This window comes from Leopardus geoffroyi, chromosome A2, assembly GCF_018350155.1.
Source record: "Leopardus geoffroyi isolate Oge1 chromosome A2, O.geoffroyi_Oge1_pat1.0, whole genome shotgun sequence".
In the NCBI taxonomy this organism is placed as follows: domain Eukaryota; kingdom Metazoa; phylum Chordata; class Mammalia; order Carnivora; family Felidae; genus Leopardus; species Leopardus geoffroyi.
In genome coordinates, this window is record NC_059331.1 from 11,411,916 (window position 1) to 11,431,343 (window position 19,428).

General features: G+C 55.1%; 1 protein-coding gene and 1 long non-coding RNA gene across 7 annotated transcripts in view; both read right to left on the reverse strand.

Annotated features, from left to right (window-relative positions):
- The window catches only part of BRD4 (bromodomain containing 4), an 87,321-nt gene that overhangs the window by 7,475 nt on the left and 60,418 nt on the right, over nucleotides 1–19,428 (reverse strand). For 5 of the 6 annotated variants that reach the window (XM_045492327.1, XM_045492324.1, XM_045492326.1 and 2 more), the window contains 6 exons: nucleotides 18,992–19,120; nucleotides 12,398–12,607; nucleotides 11,361–11,560; nucleotides 10,741–11,036; nucleotides 9,604–9,714; nucleotides 87–139 (listed from right to left, as the gene is read on the reverse strand). In XM_045492327.1, coding sequence (XP_045348283.1) covers nucleotides 87–139; nucleotides 9,604–9,714; nucleotides 10,741–11,036; nucleotides 11,361–11,560; nucleotides 12,398–12,607; nucleotides 18,992–19,120 — 999 coding nt within the window. Of the gene's footprint in view, nucleotides 1–56; nucleotides 140–9,603; nucleotides 9,715–10,740; nucleotides 11,037–11,360; nucleotides 11,561–12,397; nucleotides 12,608–18,991; nucleotides 19,121–19,428 lie in introns of all 6 variants that reach the window. The other variant, XM_045492325.1, reaches the window with a different exon arrangement.
- Nucleotides 2,470–9,597, reverse strand: LOC123605449. Its single transcript, XR_006715768.1, has 2 exons — nucleotides 8,137–9,597; nucleotides 2,470–4,894 (listed from the first exon to the last, which is right to left on the reverse strand). It is a non-coding gene; the product is annotated as an uncharacterized LOC123605449 (long non-coding RNA).

Consider the following 19,428-nt stretch of genomic DNA (forward strand, 5'->3'; position numbering starts at 1 on the left):
GCGGGACACGCCTGTGTACCCTCGGGGCCCATGAGGGCAGGTGGCCAGCTGCTCACCTGCTGGAGGACACCCCTGAGACCACGTACCTTCTTCTGCTCCCTCCCGGGGTGCCCCTTCTTTTTTGACTTCGGAGCCATCTCTGCAGAGGGAAAGAGAAGGTGGTGAGGTGCTGGGGGAGAGGACTGTGAGCCGGCCTCGGAGGCAGAGCCAGGAGGAAACAGAGGGTAAGTTCAGAAGGGCCGGTGACGGTGACAGGGAGGGTAGCTGGGTTCCGTCAGGGACGGGAGTCGGTCATGGGAGAGAGAGACGTATGGGGCGTCACCTACCCATTTGCCTGCTACTTCTCCTAGCAGGGACCACGTCTGAAAAGCCTCCCTGCCCACGAGTTCCACTAAAGGATGATGCCCAGGTACGCTGGGAGATGAGCTACAGAGACCTCCTCGCCCAGTGTCTCCCCCACTTGCTGGGTCAGACGCCACTATGGTGACTGAAGTGTCTGTACCCCAGCCCGCTCTGCCTTGGGAACAATTGTGCCACTCAAAATGATCACATTCATTTGATGGATCAGCCAAGTGAGGCTCAGAGAAATTAAGGGACCTGCCCTGTGTCACGCAGCTGCAAAGTAACGACATGGCTGCCTCCAACTGTACTGCCCTCTAAGCTGACTCCTTCCCATCCCCTCCCCGGGGAAGCAGAGCTGCACAACTGTGGTGAGAGTGGTGGTGTCGGCATGGGCCAAGGCCTGGCTGCAGAGTGAGCACTTTAGGGGAGGGACTGATGGAGAGAGGGAGGGAAGGCAGGCCAGCGTCTCAGGAATGACCCGGAGGAAACGGAGAAGGTGCTCACTACCGTGGCCAGCAAAGGTGGCCACCAACCAGCATCCCCTTCCTCGTGAAAGACCAGCCTCAGACAAGTCCCCGTGATGGGACACAGCCAACGTGCTGCAGGGAGAAGGCAGTGTGTGCCCTGGTTCCTCAGGGGCCGGTGGCTTGTTGCTGCCATCGTATGGCCTTGTCCAGGATGGGCCTGTCCCTGCAAGGAATGGGCAACCGCCAACACATACACCCAACCCACAGATATATGCTAAGGATCTTCTGCCACCGGTTTGTCCCCTGCCAAGAATCGCTGGTGTGCGAACCCCAGAGAGGGAGAGGAGGCCCAGTCGGCACTCTTGGCCTAGGAAATGATGAAGTCAACAACGAGGTAGGAGACGGGACCCACGGTGCCTTTCAAGTTCCTGTCACCAAGAGATACCTCTTGGCTTTGCCTGGCTTCCCCTGAGCTCCTTGCCAGGGTGCCGGCTCTTGCTGGTGTCGGAGGACACATGCTTTGCCCAAGGCGGGCCACCTCTGCTGGTAGCTGCTTCACGGAGGGCCGTGCTAAGCTTCTGTGAGGTGCGCAGCCACAGGGCACAGCGCGCTACCAGAACGGAGGAGAAGGGACCTCATGCCCTGCAAGAGCTCACCATTCCATGCAAGAGACAAGACAGTGACAAAGACCTCAGCTGCTATGGACACACGTCCTCATACAAATGGCCGCAACCGGGGACACCTGGAACACGGGAACCAGAAGCCCAGCCTCAAACCCGGACACTGGAGATACCAGGAGAGGGTTCAGGGCTCTTTGGGTCACGGCAGGAAACCGGGTGAGAGGAACACTCTTGTGGGTGGGACATACAAAGGGGACAGTTTGGGTGACTTGCGGGATTAGGGCCACGGGGCTGGCAGCTGCAGGGTGAAGGAGGGACACTGAACTAGAAAGGTGGGAGGCCCAGGACCAAAGGGGCCCTCCATGCACTGGGCAGAGCACGGTGTGCACAGGCCTCTGAGCCGAAGGGAGCAGGAAGGGGCTGGGGGCGGGGGCGTCCCTCCAGGACGGGCACCTCTTGCAGCAGATCCCAGGAACAGACACTGAAACTTGAGGGAGGCTGGAGCAGCCACTCACACATGGGCAGGTCTTTGGGAGTCTGGGGGACTGGAATCTAGGGTAAGAAAGGGCTCAGGCTCAGTGGGGAAAGACTGACCAGGAGAAGACACGGTGTTGCAGGGAGAGGGCTGGGGTGACCAATCATCTCATGGCCTCAGGGGAATCCCTCTTTTTTTTTTCTAACATAAAGGAGGGACGGTGGTAGCTGTGTGTGCCCTATCTCCTCGCACGCCGTGAGCAGAGAGGCCCACGTGAGCACTCATGGGGACAAAATGCTGTGGGGTCCCAGGGGTTCCAGAGAGTGGGTCTTGGCTGCCTTGGCAAGTGTCCCAGGTCTCTGTGGGGAAGTGCCGGTGGGGAGGGGGACGGGCCTAGAGTGGGAGAACCAGTGGGAGGTACGCAGCAGACCTCCAGGACCAGAGGTCACAAAAGGGGCCGGCGGTGGGGACCAAAGGGTGCTGGAGCCTGTTTGGGACAGCTGCGTACAGCTCATGTGGCCTGAGCCTCCTGCTGGAGTTACTGGTAGGAAGACAAGACAGGAAGTGCACAGCTTCACGACACACCAGCCCCGAGACACCCACACAAAACTCTCTAGAAAGGGTTACATGAAGATGGCCTCGAGTACTGTGTGATCTTTATTCCATGAAAATCTTGAACTCAACACAAATTTCATCTTTACATAGGATGGTAATTGTACAAAGAATTAAAACGTTTTTGTAAAATCTGATTAAAACACTGATTCCTCCCCCGCCGCCCCCCCTCCGCCCCCACTCAAGGGAAGGAGACAGGATTGAGGGTAAGGGTAGGACAGAGGCACAGAGCCCCTCAACGCAACGGACGGGGGAGCCTTGGCGCTAGCAGAGGCCCAGGCCACCCGCCCCTCCTACAGCAACTCCTCAGGCCCCGCAGGCTGGCTGGTGTGTCAAGGCCCAGCTGGCATGTCCCCCTGCTCACACACAGGAGGCTGCCAATGAGGAGTGAGTGGGCACTGCTCTCTCTGCCCTATTCCTGGGGCACTGGGCACAGGTGACGGCTCGAGTCTAAAGATCGAGTTCCCTGACAGATAAAAGCCCGATGGGCAAGGAGGCCAGGATCCCTGGACAGCAAGGGTGCAGAGACCCTGCAGGCGAGCTGGCCTGTGGCTATAGCTGGTATGCACGAGTGTGGGAAGGGGTGGGGCGGCAACACAGGCCGACACTGTGGGAATCCAGGCTGCCATTTGTTCCAAGACGGCAGAATCTTCCCAGAAAGACAATGCCAGCAGCTTCCCAACTGTCCTGTGGGAATCTCTGGGCATGAAGCCCCCTGGCTCCAGCCAGGCCGAGCTGCACTGGGAACACATCAGGCACAGGCCAAAGGGCAACTCAAAATAGTCTGTTTGGCAAATGAGTTTGACTGGAAGAAGACTGGCCAGAGGATCAGAGAGCAGCCTAGGAACTCGCAAGCATCACTGCAGGGCCCTGGAGAGGCTGGATCTAGAACCCAAGGCCCCGAGGAAGTGTCCCAGGGTTTCCGCACAGGAGGTGGCCAGCATCCACCAGCTGCTGACGGAACTATACCTCCTCAAACTTGCTTCTAGCTCTAGAAGGCAGGCTCCAAGGTGCCAGGAGACTGTTATAAGCCTTGAAGAAGTACACACAAACTACACTTTAAAAAGGAAGAGGGGGGAAAAAAAAAAAAAAAAACAAAACAAAAAACCCCAACCCCCCCCCCGCCAAAACAACAACAAAGAAAAACAAAAACAAAACAAAACTCCCTGAAACACAGATGCTGTTCCTTAAGGGACTTTTCATCAGGCAGTTTTCTGCTGAAATGCTGGATTCATGACCAAAAAAGGGCTGATATTTATTTTTAGAGCAAAAAATCCTATTCAGTGCCTCTCACAGGGCTTGGATGATGTGGCCACCCTGGCCTGCCCCACCCCCAGAGGCTGTCATTATTCTAGGGGACTGAAGACTGAGAGGGTGCTTGCACTGGCGACACCCCTTCAGAGATGTGCACAGAGCAGACCCCGAGGGCTCTGATGGCCTCACTACGGCCTGGTCCAGTGTTCTGGGTTTGAGAGCCTTTTCTCGCCCACCAGCCCAGCGTCCCACCCCACTTGGGACAGGTCACCTGGCTGCATGGCTACTCTTCCTCGAGTGCCCCTCACCAGTGGCCTTCCTAAAAGCACCCCTTCCCCCTGTAGCCTGCTTCTAATTACTTGGGAGGGACAGGGAGGCAGCCCAAGAGGTACTTTCCCCTCTGTGACTTCGGGCAAAGAGGCCAAAAAAGTTGGGAAAATGCCCAACAGGCAACAATGGGAACAATGAAAACAGAAGGAAGACTCCAGGGGCCGGGAGTAGTCTGTGGCTGGTGACAGCCTCTGGCTGGAGCCTCACAAGCCACCAGAAAGAGGGCATGCTGAGGGACAACCCCGTGAGCTTTTGAGCCCAGCCAGGCTTGCCCCTAAAGCCCCTGTTCCTCACTGGGGAAAGCGCTAGATTAGAGTGTTCTTCTTTAGGCTGAATGAGATCATTTTAAGATCCAGGAGGAAAGCAGTTAGGATCCAGAAAAAGAGGGAGGGATGAAGAGAGAAAACATACTCGTGACGGGGCCTTGCACACGGAGCAGCACCACACGTATGTGTGTGCGGGGGGGATTGTCATCACCCTCTGGGAGATGCCACCCACCCAGAAGACCCCAGACGACCAGGGAGGCTGGGCAGGACAGCCAAGCAGTCTTTACACAGGAGGCCCGGGTGGCCAGCCAAGCAGGCAGCCTTCCCGGAGGCGGGATTAGGCGTGTGCTGCTGGACATGACTAAATCCACCCCAGGGGACAGGCCCAGGGCTCTGAGGAATTCCATAACTTGATGGAGTCCTGTCCCTTTCACAGAAGAAAATGGACTTAAGCTATAGCTTGCTGGGAAGGAATCTGGAACTGAAGACCGTTTTATTAAGAGTCCGTGTCCAATGATTAGGCAGGACCTACATAGAGGGAGAGAGAAACCAGTGTGAGAGAAATGGTGTGGAATGTACCGTTCAAGTCACAAGAACAGAAGAACCATAGACCGAGCCAGCCTCCTGTGCCCTGCCCACGGACAGGGCACGAGAGAACAGCGCCGGAGCCTGGGAGCCCTGCCCCCTGCCTGGCCAGCCGCGGGCGGGGACAGACCCACCTTCCCTTTACAAGGGCCACAGATCCGGCACGTGTGGACGTCTCCAAAACCACCCAGAGACTGCTCATGCTTCCACACAGAGTAACTGCTTCCAGGAACAAGTTCATGTGCACCCTGAGCATGGACCAGCATTTCCTTTACTGGTCTTTGAATGTGAGAGATGCCCTGGCCTGTCGTCCTTGCCATCACTCCTGAAGACCAGCCAGGTGTGCCCACACGTCCATCAGGCACACCCCCGCCCCCCCCCCGACCCTGAGCTTGTCTCCCCTCCGTATCTGCTTTACTGCACACTGTCTTTCTCAGGGAGGTGATGCCAGCCCTTCCTCAGGGCCGGGGCACAGGTAAGAAAATCCCCCAAGAGTGGGGCTCTGCAGTGCAGGACCTCCAGCAAACACCCTCCTTTCTGCATTCCCACAAACACCAAGAAACATCAACAAAAAACAAATTACAAAAAGACCAAACAATTCTATACACCGTCAAGGTGGGGTGAAATCAGAAGACATGCCGAGGAGGAAAGCGGTCTCGAGTGTTTCCCCTTGACGGGAGAAGGGCATGGGGCATGTTCCCACCCACACAGCAGAGGAGATGCCTCTGCCAGAGTCACGGATGCAACCAACACTGCAGTCCCATGGTCTTCAAGTGTGTGTGTGTGTGTGTGTGTGTGTGTGTGTGTGTGTGTGTGTGTGTGTGTGTGTGCTCGTGGGAAAAACCCACCCACTGGCCGGACTGTCATTCAGGGCACATTCCACAAGGCTCACCCTCGCCCACGAAGCCCCAGAGTCCCTCCAGCTGCGACCCCTGCATGTGAGTGTACGAGAGGGGTCACCTCACAGCACAGGCAGACCAGCTACAGTCCTGCCCTCCAGGTCCCTTCCTACCTCCCTATGCCCCTACCAGGGGCCTCTCCCTCTTCCCAAGAATAAGTATTACACCCTTGGAGCAGGCAGCAGCAGGCCCCAAGATGGGCCTGGGACCTAGTCCCTCAAAGACCCCAGGGGTCGGAAGCTGAGGCTGGTTGTCTGGGAAGAACGCCCTGTGGCCTCTGTCTGCACTTTCCGGCTCAAATCTTTCCAAAACATCAAGCATTCCTTTTTTCCCCGGAGCTATTAAGAAACACCCACAAGCTCAAATCCTGGGAAAAGGAAACAAGGAGACTAAAATAGCTGGAGTGAGCTCCCACTGCAACTAGAAGACCAGGCACAAATCCAAGAGAACTACCCCACACCTCCCTGAAGCCGTCCCAGCCAGGTAGCTGGGGTACAAGGGTGCAGTCCTAAGAGGGACAGGAGCTGTGTACCCACCCTACCCAGAAAGACCCGTGGATGGCACGTGGAAAGAGGCTGTCATCAGCGACATGACGGGGTGGAAAGCTGGGCAAAGAGTCCTAGGACATTCCCTCTGGCCCCGTGAGCCAGGCAGACATGATCCCAGCACTGGTGACCGACAGGCCACACAGCTCTGCCCAAAGCCCATCTGGGATGGCTACGGAAAAGGGGGAACCAGGCACTCACCTCTGGCCTGCCCAGCCGAGGTCTACAGATGCCTTAGGAGCAAGTGGGAAAGTGGCATTTGCATCCCCTGCCCTGTGCCAATACTGAACCCTGAAGCAGATTCGAACTTTATCCAGAACTGAAGCTCAATGAAAGACCATAATCCAAGTAATAGCTGGGTTCAGAGGATGTGGTGGGACTGGCCAACAGCGTGCTTCTGGGCGGTGGGGAGGAACACATGGTGGCCTGGGACTGAGCTAGGAAAGCCCAACCCCTGCCCCCCCAACTCCATCTGTGGGTGCACCGCCTCCCTGAACTGCTGCTTGGCCCCAAGGACCAGCCCCATGCCTTAAGCAGTCCACAGCATCCTTATCTATGGAGAGCAGCCAGAGAAGGGATCTATGCACCAAACCTCCCCAGCCCCCCCACCAAGCTCCAATTTAGTGCCTCTGTTTGGTTTCTTTTGGTGATTCATGTCTCAGGGCCCTGTCGGCAGAAACGACCCTTAGTACAAGTGACAAAAATAGGCCCTTTCAGGAATTTCGGCTCCAGTCCAAATGGAAACATAAGAACAAGGAGGGCAAAAACAAACCCCAAAAGACCAAAAGAAATACCTTCAATAACCCCCACCCTGTCCTATCTTCCCAAGGCAGAACCACTAACTGGCCACAGAAATTGGGGCTGCCTAGCTCCAGGGACCCAGCTTGAGCAGCTGCCCTGGAAGCAAGTGCAGTTTCCTATGCGGGATGGGGTGGCGGGTGGCTGCATTCAATGATGCAGGGGCGCAAGCTCCCTCCCATTTTCGGGCCGACTGTCTGAGCCCTAGGGCACAAACCCACACGGTGGTTCTCTTGAGAGAAGCATCCAGCTGACCCACAATAGAGCTCTCCGGTGCACACAGATGGCAAAGGAAAAGCCAGAGCCTTGAAGACAAATGGGAGCCTCCCAAAACTCAAGGTGGGGAGGGTGCCTGGAAAGAGGGATGGGCCGGAAGCAGCAGGGCAAGCCACCGGGCCGGATTGCTGGAGCCTGGGAGCCTGCAGGCCGTCGGCTCAGAGACTGTAAATCTCACCCTCCTTCCCGCCAGGACAGCTGTTCCCAGGACTCTCAGATTACTTGTTGCACAATCTTTCCATCTCTTTAAAAGGGGGGGCACAAAAAGGGAAAAAGTATTCTCAGCAGTAGAGAGCTGTTGGAGATTCCGTCACAGCTGCCCCACATCAGATGGTAGAAGGCGTGTGCAAGGCACTCAGGAGCCCAGGAGGATTTCCCACCTAAGGCAAACACACCCCAAAGAAGAGCTTGGGGATCAGGGACAAAGGCCACGGTCACAGATTCGCAATGAGGACTTGCCAGCTGGGTACCACGATCTACGTCAGGGCCAAAGCAGTTTGCCCTTGGCCAAACTGCGCCGTTTTAACAATCGGGTCCCCTGCCAATTCCAAGCTTTGGGGTTTTCTTTTGGTCACTCATATACTTAGGAGAAAAGGTTGTGACACCCCTAGCAGGAGCAGCGTGCTAGAAACTGCAGGAGGTGCAAAACCCCAGAGCAAAGGCAAACCTGTGGCATGGCTGGCACAGAAGAAGGTGAGAAGTCAGGGGCCACCAGGAATGCTAATTGGGCCCAAGAATACGGTCATTCATCCTGCTGAGGGCAGTTGGCGCTGGCTTCCTGCCAGCCCTTCCTGGGCGGGTATGGGGGTGTGGCGCCCCCTGCTGGTTGACAGATAAAAAAGCAACGGAGGGGGGGCGGTGGTGCTGGTTAGAAGAAAAGGACAAAGAATGGAGACAGAAGGGCAGCAAACTGCCCACAGCAGTCTCTGCATACAGCAGAGCTCAGGAAATATGGAACATAGCTTAATGACTTAATGACTCTCATTTGGGCCCACTGGAGACAGAATCTGGAGTCTTGGAGAAGCCCTTAGCCCACCTCAAGGCAAGCCTCCCACCTACCTGGGAAGCCTGGTACCCTTTCCTGTCAAAGGGGAGAGATAGAGTGAGAAGGCCCAGAAGCCCTCCTGTCCTCAGCTTCCCCAGAAAAAGGCAGGCTGAGCTGACAAGAGGACCCAGGTGTGCACACGCCTCGGGAGAGGGGTCACAAAGCTACTCTAAGTGTAAGGGGCCTCAAACTTCCTTGGCCCGATCAGATCACATTATCTTCATAAACTGACTACGTGGGGCTTACTATTAGTTTTAAGTCAGAATAACAGGCCAGAGACGAAACAGGTCTATGAAAGAAAACACCCAGAAATACACTTCCCACTGAGGCTGCACATACCATAGCCTGCCTGGAGAGGCTGCTCGGCTGATGGCACCAGGCCTGCCCAGGGGCCAGCCCGCCCCCCCCCTCCCCCGACTCGCACGGCCACCCCCACCAGCTCCAGCTCACAGAACAGGCTGGTTGCCAGGCTTCCTTTCTAGCCTCTCCTCTGGGCCAGTGTGAGGGAGCATCTGCCCCTCTCCCCATGCTCCCTGCGAATAATCAGGAAAGCGCCCCTCGGCAGGAAAAGCTTCTCTCCTACCACCCTGCAGCTCTCAGCGTCTCCATCTGCCCTTTCTCACTCCCACTTCCCACACTGAAGCTGCTGCTCAGGTGGGCGGTAGGGTCAGCCAGGACACCACCATGGGGCCCACGTGCAGGCCCACGTGTGTGCACACTGCGTTAGGAGCAGCCAATGCAGCTGTGAGCACTCTGGGGCGAATGGCAGAGCCCCGAGCCTGGTGACAGCAGAGTCGAGAGCAGGCCGCTACACACGTGCTGCTGCAGCACATCACCTGAACAGCCGTGCTGCATGCGACTGTGACACAGGAAGAGACTGTAGGGCCGGGCGGGGTCACACTAACACTGATGCCACCACCTGGGCCCCAACACCCAAAGTCCTCACCAGGCCCCCCGAGCTCCCCAGTGTCCTAGCGAGAGGGTTACCGTTCTTGTTCTGACAGCCGTCTCTGGTCTCAGGTAGCCTGGACACGTGACTGAGCCAAACACAGGGAAGAACGCGACAAGAAGCTCAGTAAGACATCTAACCTGTTTCGGAGTCTTCACTGTCAGAAGAGCTGGACTCGCTGGTGCTCTCCGACTCCGAGGACGAGAAGCCCTTCATCTTAGAGGAGCCAGCAATCACATCAACTTTCTCGGCTGTAATAAAGCAACAGGGACACAGTCAGGCAGGGCACCGACCTAGGGGGCTACTGCTGGCCACAGGAATAGCCCAACCGCCTGCAAGAAGGGCCAGTGGGATGCTTCTACGAGGCCCTGACCAGTCCTACTGCGTGCCAGCCAAAAGCCTGGCTTAATACTAGAATTTCAAAGCCCCTCCAATCTCTCAATACCCTATGCTGGGTTCACCAAACAGTTAAGAGACAAGGCAGGAAGTAATTCCCTGACATGAGGGACCGCTGAGCTCAGGCTCCCTCAGCTACTTTTCAGACAGTGGGTGCAGGGGACCCCAAGACATGACGGCAGGGACAAAGCAAGACGTGAAAGAGCCCCGGGAGTCTCCCAGCACCTCGGTGCGTAGACCGAGGGCACAGTGTCACTGTGCAGCACCCTAGGGAGGACCCCGAGCGCCCCAGGAGTCAACGCGGACTGGGACAAAGGCTGCATACAACACTCTGATGTGGATATTAAGTCCTACTGGTCTCCAGACAAAAGCCGTGAGTTAAGATGAGACATTTTTAACAGGCAAGTGCTGCCTGGCAGACTGTTGTGGAGGGGCCCGTGTCGAAGCAGAGAAGCAAAGCAGGCAGTGCAGACCTAACATCTTTCCTCCTGGCCACTGCACCTGGCCCTCACCCTCTGTTCTAAAGAGGTGGCAGCAGGGCAGGGGTGGCTGGCTTTTGGGGAAGACCCAGTGGTAAGGGCAACAGAAGCTGCTGCTCAGAGCAAGGCTGAGGACACTGAGGTGCAGGCAGGCCTTAGATGGGTACCGGCCAGGAGGTGGAGAATGGCACCACCACCCAGGGTCAAGTGTGATGTCACAGCCCTCCAGAGGTTTCTGTGTCGAGGACACAGCTTTTGTAACTGGAAAAACAGCCTACAGAGGGAGAGGGCCATGTCTGGAAGGCAAAGTTAATGGAGGATGCCCACTCGCCCAGCCTCCTCCCTGTCGGCCAGGGCTGGCCAGGACTCAGAGCACACCCTGCCCCAGGGGCCCAAGGGCACCTTGAGGTTTCCTTTTCTTCCGCAAACAGGAGGTTACGTAGCGCTCCAGTTCTCGAAGGGTGGACGGCTTCAGAGTCTCAAAGTCGATCTCAATCTCGTCGGGGTTGGAGTTCTTGAGGGAGGGCTCCCGCGACTGGATGATGTGCACCACGCGGCCCAGTTTCTCACCAGGGAGCTTGTTGATGTCTAGGCTGAGCTGCCGTTTCTCCTCATACGACATGGGCTTGCACTTGTCCTCCTCCTCCGACTCGTACGCAGGAGGGGGCTTGTTCTTCATGGGCGCAGGCTCCTTCTTGCTACGAAGGGATGATGCAGACACCATTGTCAACGTGAGGCACCCATTCCTCCATCTGGGGCTTAGGGGAGGGCTTCCACACCCCCACCCAGATGGCCTTCACAGGTAACAGGGGAGGCTGGCAATGCCTTCCTGGGAGCACCCAACGGAGACAGACCGCAAACCACGCCCTGTCCTCACCTTCTGCTCCATGCTGCCTATCTTCCTTCCCTTCCCAAACACACTGGGTGCCAAGACCCACCCCAGGAGAAAGGGCGGCGAGGCAGCCTCCCTACCCACCGTGGCCAGCAGGGGTCCCCACCCAGGGCAGCTCAGGGAGGCAGACCTCGCATTGCTGTTGCTGCTGTTATTTTTCTTGGTCTTTTTAGGAGGAAGTTCCTTGGCTTTGCTCTTCTTATTCTCCTCCACTTCTTCTTTCTTTTTGTGCTTTTCTTTTTTCTTTTCTTTTTTGTCTTTCTCCTTTTTCTTTGGTTTGTTCTGCTGGGGCTGGGAGAGGGCTGCAAGCTGCTCGTGCACGGCTTTGAGCTGTGGAGCAGACAGGCAAGGTACACGCGCCCATCATCCTGGTCTCTGGGTGGACCCCCGGGCACCAGGGTGCAGAGGAGGAGGGAAGCACAGGGAGGGGGCTGGCCCTCAGCCTTGTGACCTGCCGCCTCACCAGATTTTTGAAGTGCCCACACCCACCCAGGCCGTGGACTCCGAGGATGGCCAGTGTCCTCTTGGCTAGAGAAGCTGCCCAAGCTGGCAGATACCAAGCTCCACAGCCATCCAGGAAGAGGGTCCCTGGGAGGCTGGGTACTAAGGCCCTGATGGCTGGCTTGTAGGGCCTCAGGAGAGATGGACATCCTGGCTGAGGCTCCTCCTTTCAGATGCTGGAAGGATCTAGAAGCCTCGCCTCTGCCCGCAAAACAGCCATGTCTTCCTACCTCCACACCCACAGTGTACATATATGCAGTTGACTCTTGAACAATGTGGGTTTGAACTGTGCAAGTCCACTTACATGTGGATTTTTTTTCCCGATTGATACGGTACTATGAATATATTTTCCAGTTCTTATGATTTTCTTGATGTTTCCTTACTTTGCCGTAAGAATACACTACATAATATGTGCCACCCATAAAATAGGAATTAATCGACTCTTTACGTTACAGGTAGCTTCTGGTCAACAGTAGGCTGTTAGTAGGTGTTCTGGGGAGCCAGAAGTTGCACACCGATTTCCCACTGCACGGGAGGCCAGCACCCTTAAACCCCTCATCCCGCTGGAACTCCGAGCTGGGACTCGCCAGGTCATGGAGAACCCTGGGGAGACTGCCCAGCCCATGCATTCTGGGTGACTGGGAACAGGGCTGCCCACATCCTCACCTGCTCCTGGAGCTCGGCCAGCCGCTGGGCTCGTTCCTCTTCAGAGTCATCGGTGGAGCTGTCACTGTCGGAGGAGCTATCGCTGCTGCTGTCGCTGGACGAGGGCGGGGCTGCCACTTTGGTTGGGGGTGGCACCGCTGGGGAGGACACGGCCACCACAGGCTCCTCAGGCTCGTCTGGCATCTTGGCAAAGCGCATCTCGAACACATCCTGGTTGGGGGGTGGGGGGGGTGGGGAGCCGTGCCTGTGAGGGCTGCTGGGGGCCCAGGCATGGGTGGTGGGGGGCTGCCTGGGATGTGGCTCAGCATCACCAAGCCTCCTTGGCTGCCGGGCTTGACTCAACAGGAAGTAAGCAGGAGGGCCAAAGGGGGCTAGGCTGATGGTGACCCCCCCACACCCCACCACTAAGACAAGGGACTGGGTGAGGACCCTCGTCAGCTCTTCCAACACTTCTCACAAATTTCACTTTGAAATGTCCTTCTGACATGGCTTGGCACCCATTCTCCAGGAAACACAAGCCAGGTAAGTACATGTGACCCATGTCACAGGAGGCAGCTGGCCCACTGAGGACGTCTGTGTGGAGATCCTAGATAGATGGCAGGCCGAGGGCAAGACCCGCAAACAGTGCCTTGAGGTTCTCATTAGGTCAGTGTTTGCTCAGCACATCCCGAGGGCGCCTCCTGCATGCCAGGGCCGGGCACTAAGATACAATGATGAACAGAACAGGAACCTCTGCCTGCCTCCGGTTTACCCTCTCTCAGGGAGCAGGTGGGGTCTTCAGTTTGAGAGAGCATTCCAGGCAGAGGAAACAAACAGCACATGCAAAGGCCTGGCCCTGGAGTAAGCGTGCCTCGTGCACAGACCAAGGCCGGCAAGGCAGCTGAGCCTCTGCTGCAGCAGGCACGTGTCCGCCCCCACCCCTTCCTCAGACCACCTCTGGGGCACCTGGGCAGAGCCATGCCACTGGCTGAGGGGTCTCCAGGGCATGGCCAGCAAGGTGGGAAAGGTATAACAGAAGTGGATGTGGGGGCACTGGAGACAGGCTACAGGAGGGAGTAAATCTTGTGAGGTGCCAGAGACCCAACCACATGCCCAGGGCTGTTAAGCACAGGATCCCACCACCCCCAGGATTCTGAGACCTTCCAACTGTAAGTCTCAGGAATCCGATGGAACTCCACATGAGGTCACAGAGCTTGGGGGCAGCAGCTTTGTCTGGGCAACCTAGGCCCAACAGCCCTGCCTCACCAGCCAGCCGGCAGGGTAGGAAGGCAGGTCCCTTCCTACCCCAAGGGCTCCATGATCGTAAGCCCAGTGATGACTCAGGACAAAGAACAGCAGTGAAAAGAACAAAGTTAGCTTCCCAGAAGGACTGCAGGACCTGCTTTAAAAGCCTAGAAAATGTCAATGTAGCATCTCACGCAAGAGAATGGGCCTTCCCAAGTGTGAACTGATGCTTCGGAGCAGCATGGCCCATGAGGCCTGGGAGGGCCGTGGGGTCAAGCTCCAAGGCTGCTGTGTCAAAGAAACTAGGCTACACTTGACACAGCTGGCCCTAGAAGCCTCTCCTGACATCTCTGGAAGCACAGCTTCAGGTTTTCTGTCCCCAAGGCAGCTGGGAAAGGGGACGACCCCTGCCTGGGCAGCAGGGCAGGTGTCCTCCCCAACTGCAGTGTTGTCCCCTCCCCTCCAGACCACCCAGTTCAGGCTCCTCCAAGGCAGTTCCTGCTCCCAGCAAAGTGACAACCTGGATTCTGCTGTGTAAGTGGTTTTGCTACTATAAATTATAGTCATTTATACAGACATTTCTAATTTCTAATTTATACAGAAATACATTCTGGAGCAGGTCGGGTGGCAGTGGAGAAGACACCCAGGAGGCATGAGCAAGAGACTGTCACCACCCTGGCTAAAGGACACAGGGGCTCACACCAGGGCAGAGGCCCCCAGTGTGGCAGCAAGCAAGACCCTTATTGCCCACAGTGCCCCGGGTCCCCAACAGACCCACAGGAGCGTCCAGAAAAAGCCAGGCCTGCTGCCAAGGAGGAGGGGGCAGGTTAGAGAAGTGTGCCTGAGGTGTCAGGACCCCACAGAGGGAGGAGGGTGGCAGCCATGACCGAGTACCTGGTGCTGCCGGGAGGTGAGCTTTACCAGGTGGGAGCTTCCTCATGCCACTTATGTGTGTGCCCAGCATCTCCTGCCAGCTGCCAGACAGCTCTACCCTTGCCACTAGGACATCCCTGCTCCTCCCCAACAGGCTGTGGCTGTGGTGGAAATGGAAGCCAGGACTCGCCCTGAGGCCTCTCCTAGGGTACTCCCTGGCCCTGCTCTCCCAAGGCTCCAAGACCAAAGAGCAAAGAGCACAAGCCAGGAGGCCAGGCGGGCGGGCTGGCTGGCTGGGCAGTCACCGCGGGGCCTACAACCTGGGGCTGCTGGCTTCCCTGTCGCGAGCAGCTACAAGACCTGTCATCCTCCCATCTGCCCCGGTTCCAGTAGGGGGCACCCTGCGAAATGCACTTGGGCTTGAGTGCCAGCGAACCTAGAGCTACCGCAGAAAAACCTTCCCGCGTGGCTGAGACAGACTTGCACCCGTATGGTAAAGAGAAACGATGTGCTCCCTGCCCTCAAGGAGTGAACAGTTATAAAGTACTATTAAGTGTTAAGGTGGAAACAGCAAAGGACTGGTGAAGAGTCCCTGGGAAATCTGAAACCTAAGGATGAGGGTGGGGTGTGTGTGGGAGGGAGGGGGACATGATACCAAAAGCTGCAGAGACCTAGCAAGGATGTCTCAAAGGACAGAAAGGTGTCACTCACGAATTCAGGTGCTCATCCTGCTGGCCAGGTGGAAAATGGGGGAGAGGGTGTGGGGCCAGGCTAGAGGACGCCAAAACCGAAAGAGACGCACCTAGGTCAAAGGTCTTGTGAGGGAGGACACTGAGGCAATGAGCAGAGAATACCAACAACCAGCACTCTCTAGGGGAGCAGGGGCTCAGGGCTTCCACACTAGGGCTGGCAGTGTCTAGAGGTGGACCCAGCTCCTCTGCCCAGCATGCCATAACCTCCACCCACACTGCAATTCTCAGCATCAATCAGCAAAGCACGCTGGTTTCAGAGCAGGCGTCTCCTCTTGCTAGAATGTTCACTGGGTCACCTACTCTGGGCTGCGTCAGATTCGAGGGGGAAGCACACCCTCCACCCCTCTAGTGAAACAGCTGCCTGAGTGCCAAATGGTCAAGCACGGCCAAGCCCGGATACAGCTGTGGGGCTTGGCCGTATCTGGGCACAGCGAGGCTCAGAGGAGGGGGGTTGTGGTGGGGAGCAGAATGCAGGCAGTGGCAGGCCACTAAGTGTCGGGTGCTAGAGATGCAGCTGTGAGTACACACACTCAGAAACACACATTTACATACACCCGAAAAGCTTCCTGCCTCTGGGATCTAATGCAGGATATCCCAATGCAATTTTCATTTTTCTTTGCTATAAAAATAACTGCACATCACCTTGAATTTGCGCTTTTTCTTGCACTAAAACTCTGGTAATCTACAAGGGCGCCAAACTCCCTAAATGACTCCTCGCTTCACAACAGAGCAGGCAGTCTAAATGGCAGTGCCGCCAGCAGCTCTGGGCCTACCAGATGGGCTCACGGGCCTCAGCCCAAGCCACCTGTGGACTGAGGAAACCCTGAGCCCAGACGCTCCTGGCTGTCTTTGTGACCATGGCTGCCAGGTGGTAGGATGTGTGTTTTCTAAAGGCCTAGAATGTAGAGACTGGAAGAGGAAAACAAAGTGGATTCTCTTCCATGTGATTTTCCAGGTAAATCCCAGTTCTTGGGAACAGTCTAATTAAGAGGAGGCAAGTCTAATACCTGTTCAAGAGGCAAACAAAGGTTGGGGATTTGCTGCTTCTCCCTCCCTCTGGACAATCTAGTCGTCCAACCATGCTGATCCAGGAAAGCTTACGAGGAAGAGGAAAAAGACTGAAATGCCACAGAGCAACCAACTTCCAGACAAGAAGCCCTTCACATCAACTCTGCATCTGAAGCAGATATCTCTCCACCTGCCTCGTGGCAATGGAGAAGGAACATCACTTCCTGTAACACAGCAACCCACCCTGAAGTGGGCCAAGCGGGCTAGGGCAGAGGCCGCCCCGTGCTAAATGGCCCACCCTAGGCACTGCCCCTGCCTGAAATGGACCCTTCTTCAGGTCAAGGACCTCATCTAGTCCAGCCTGGTATCTGGAACAAAAATGTTCAGAAAGAGGCTGCTGTGAGGAAAATAGCCCAGTGGTCTCACTATGGCTAACCCCCATGTTTGGGTCATGTTCATGCCACTGCCAGAAGGATAAAAATGAAAAACATAAAACCAGGGGAACCTGGGTGGCTCAGTCAGTTAAGTTGACTGAACTTCAGTTCAGGTCATGACCTCAAAGTTTGTGGGCTCGAGACCCGCATCAGGCTCTCTGCTGTCAGCACAGAGCCTGCTTCGGATCCTGACCCCCCCCTCTCTCTGCTCTTCTGCCACTCGTGCTCTTTCTCTCAGAATTAAATAAACGTAAAAAAAAAAAAAAAAAAAAAGACAAAACCAAGACATAAAACAGGCACAGAAATTAGGGAAAGCTAGAATATACTGGAGAATTCTTTCTCTTTCTGATTTACTTATTTATTTAAGTTTATTTATTTAAAGACAAAGTGCATGCGCAGGGGAGGGGCAGGGAGAGAGGGAGAAAGAAAGAAAATCCCAAGCAGGCTCTGTGCTGTCAGTGCAGAGCCCGACGTGGGGCTCCAACTCATAAATTGTGAGATCAGGACCTGAGCTGACATCAAGAGTTAGACGCTTAACTGACTAAGCTACCCAGGCTCAGCCACCTTTCTTCTATTCTTTTTAAAGTAAAGTAGGTCAGAATAGCAATCTTGGTGCTGGCACAGAACTTGTTTTGGTTTAGCTGTTTGCATGAGGGCAAATAAAGGGTAGGAGTATCGATCTGGGAAAAAGCTATCTCCCTTCCCCAATCCTCACAGGACAGTGGGAAGAGGAAGTCTAAGACAAAGATCTGAGGGCAACACTGCCACCTGGTGGCCATGTATGAGAATTGCCATAAAATTATAAAGCCTGAACTCTTTTTAAGGATGGGAAATGCAGAAGTAAACAACGGAAAAGCAGCTTTGTGAAGAAAGCAGAAAGCACCCCCACCCCAAATCTCAGGGAAAATAAAACCAAATAACAAGCAATAGAAACTAAAATAACGTTCAAGGCTGAGTGTGCATTTCAATAATAGCAGCCAGGTTCACACTAGTAATAAGTTTTTATTCTATCCCAAGAGTTCCAGGACACATCCTTTGAACAAAAGCAGTCCCTGACCCAGTCTGGGACAACGTGTGGAGCTAACGGAACCAGGAGACGGGCAAGCGATGGGTCTCAGGCAGCCTCTGAGCTGAACGGACAAAGGCATTTGACAGGTTGACAAAGGCATTTGCGAGTCTGCACTTATGCCCTGTAAGCACTCCACAGACGGGTGGGAAAGACAGGTGTGAGGAAGCCTCCCACCTCGCCACCAGGTGGGAGTGGGGCATGAGATGGGCAAACCGGTCCTGGGCTTGACCAGAGTGCCTACCTGTTGTAACAGCAGGTGATCCACCCCAGGGCCTGCTCTGACACTGAGAGCAGAAGTAACCCAGGGCTTTGGGGATAAGGGATTAGATATTTTTATGTGTGTAGGCTTAAGAATTTTTTAAAAAGCAGATTATAAAAGTACTAAATATAGACTTTATTCTCCAGAATTTTTTTTGAAGATTTTTTTTTTTTTTAAGTGATCTCTACACCCAATGTGGGGCTCCAACTCACAACCCTGAGATCAAGAGTCACATGCTCTACTGACTGAGCCAGCCACGTGCCCTAATTCTCCATAATTTTTAACCCCTGATCTTTCCACCCAAAGATAACCACTGCTGAAATCTGGGTACGTTTTTCCTTTTTTAAATAAAGCAAAGTGAAGTCAGTTCACACATTATGCTGTAACCTGCACCCCCCTTCCTTCCACTCACATGTGCACTTTACAGGGTGCACACCCAGACCAACTTGAAGGGGCCACAAACCCCAATGGCACCCCACCCATTAGGAAGTTGTGGCCTCACAGAACACCTAGAAAGCAAAAGATTTCACGGCTCTGGTGAAGAAACGTCCACAGCTGAGCAGTTACTTCAGCTCACAACTGTGTCCAAGTGCCTACCTAACAAGAGTGTCTGCCACCAACCGGAGACAGGTCTGTTTTGGAGAACAGATTGGGCCACATACAGCACATACACTCTTCTGGCCAAGGGCAACCGAATGCAGGTATGGGGCAGGAGGTTTTCAGTGGGATACACCAAAACAAAACCCCAAATGCCCAAGACCAAAACCACCTGTCCTGCTTTATAATAAAATAACCTCAATTTTATATTGACGCACACGCTATCCTGACTCAAGTTTATCTTCAAAGCAACATGGCATTATACCAAAGCAAATGACAGAAATAAAATCTATGAAGGGCCATACAGGCCTGGCCCACCCAGGACCCCAGACTGCTCTACTGCAGGATGTTGTACCTGGAGCTTCCCCAGGGCCTCACCTGGAGCTTGCGGGCCATGGCCACCACCTCGTGGTCAGGAGGGTTGTATTTATAGCAGTTGGAGAACATCAATCGGACATCAGCACCAAATTCCTGAGCGTCGCGGTACTCGCGGGCCTCCAGTTTAGACTGCAAAGACAAGACAGGGCCTCCTTAGTTATGCCCACACCTGCTCCAATGGGGACGTGACAGCCAGGAGGGCTGCCTGTAGGAGCAAGTCAGTTTTGCAGCGGAGCAGAGAAGAGATCATCACCTTAGTTCTCTGTCAGGTGGACAAAAAGACACTCAAAAGCAAGTCTCAGGGCTGGGAAATGCCCTGCTAGCACGCCAAACCCACTCATCCTGGTCACTGTGACTAAGGACCAAGTGGACACAGAATAAATGGAGACAGAGCTTCAGCCAGACTGTAAGGGAAGGGCTGGGACCAGTTCTGACCT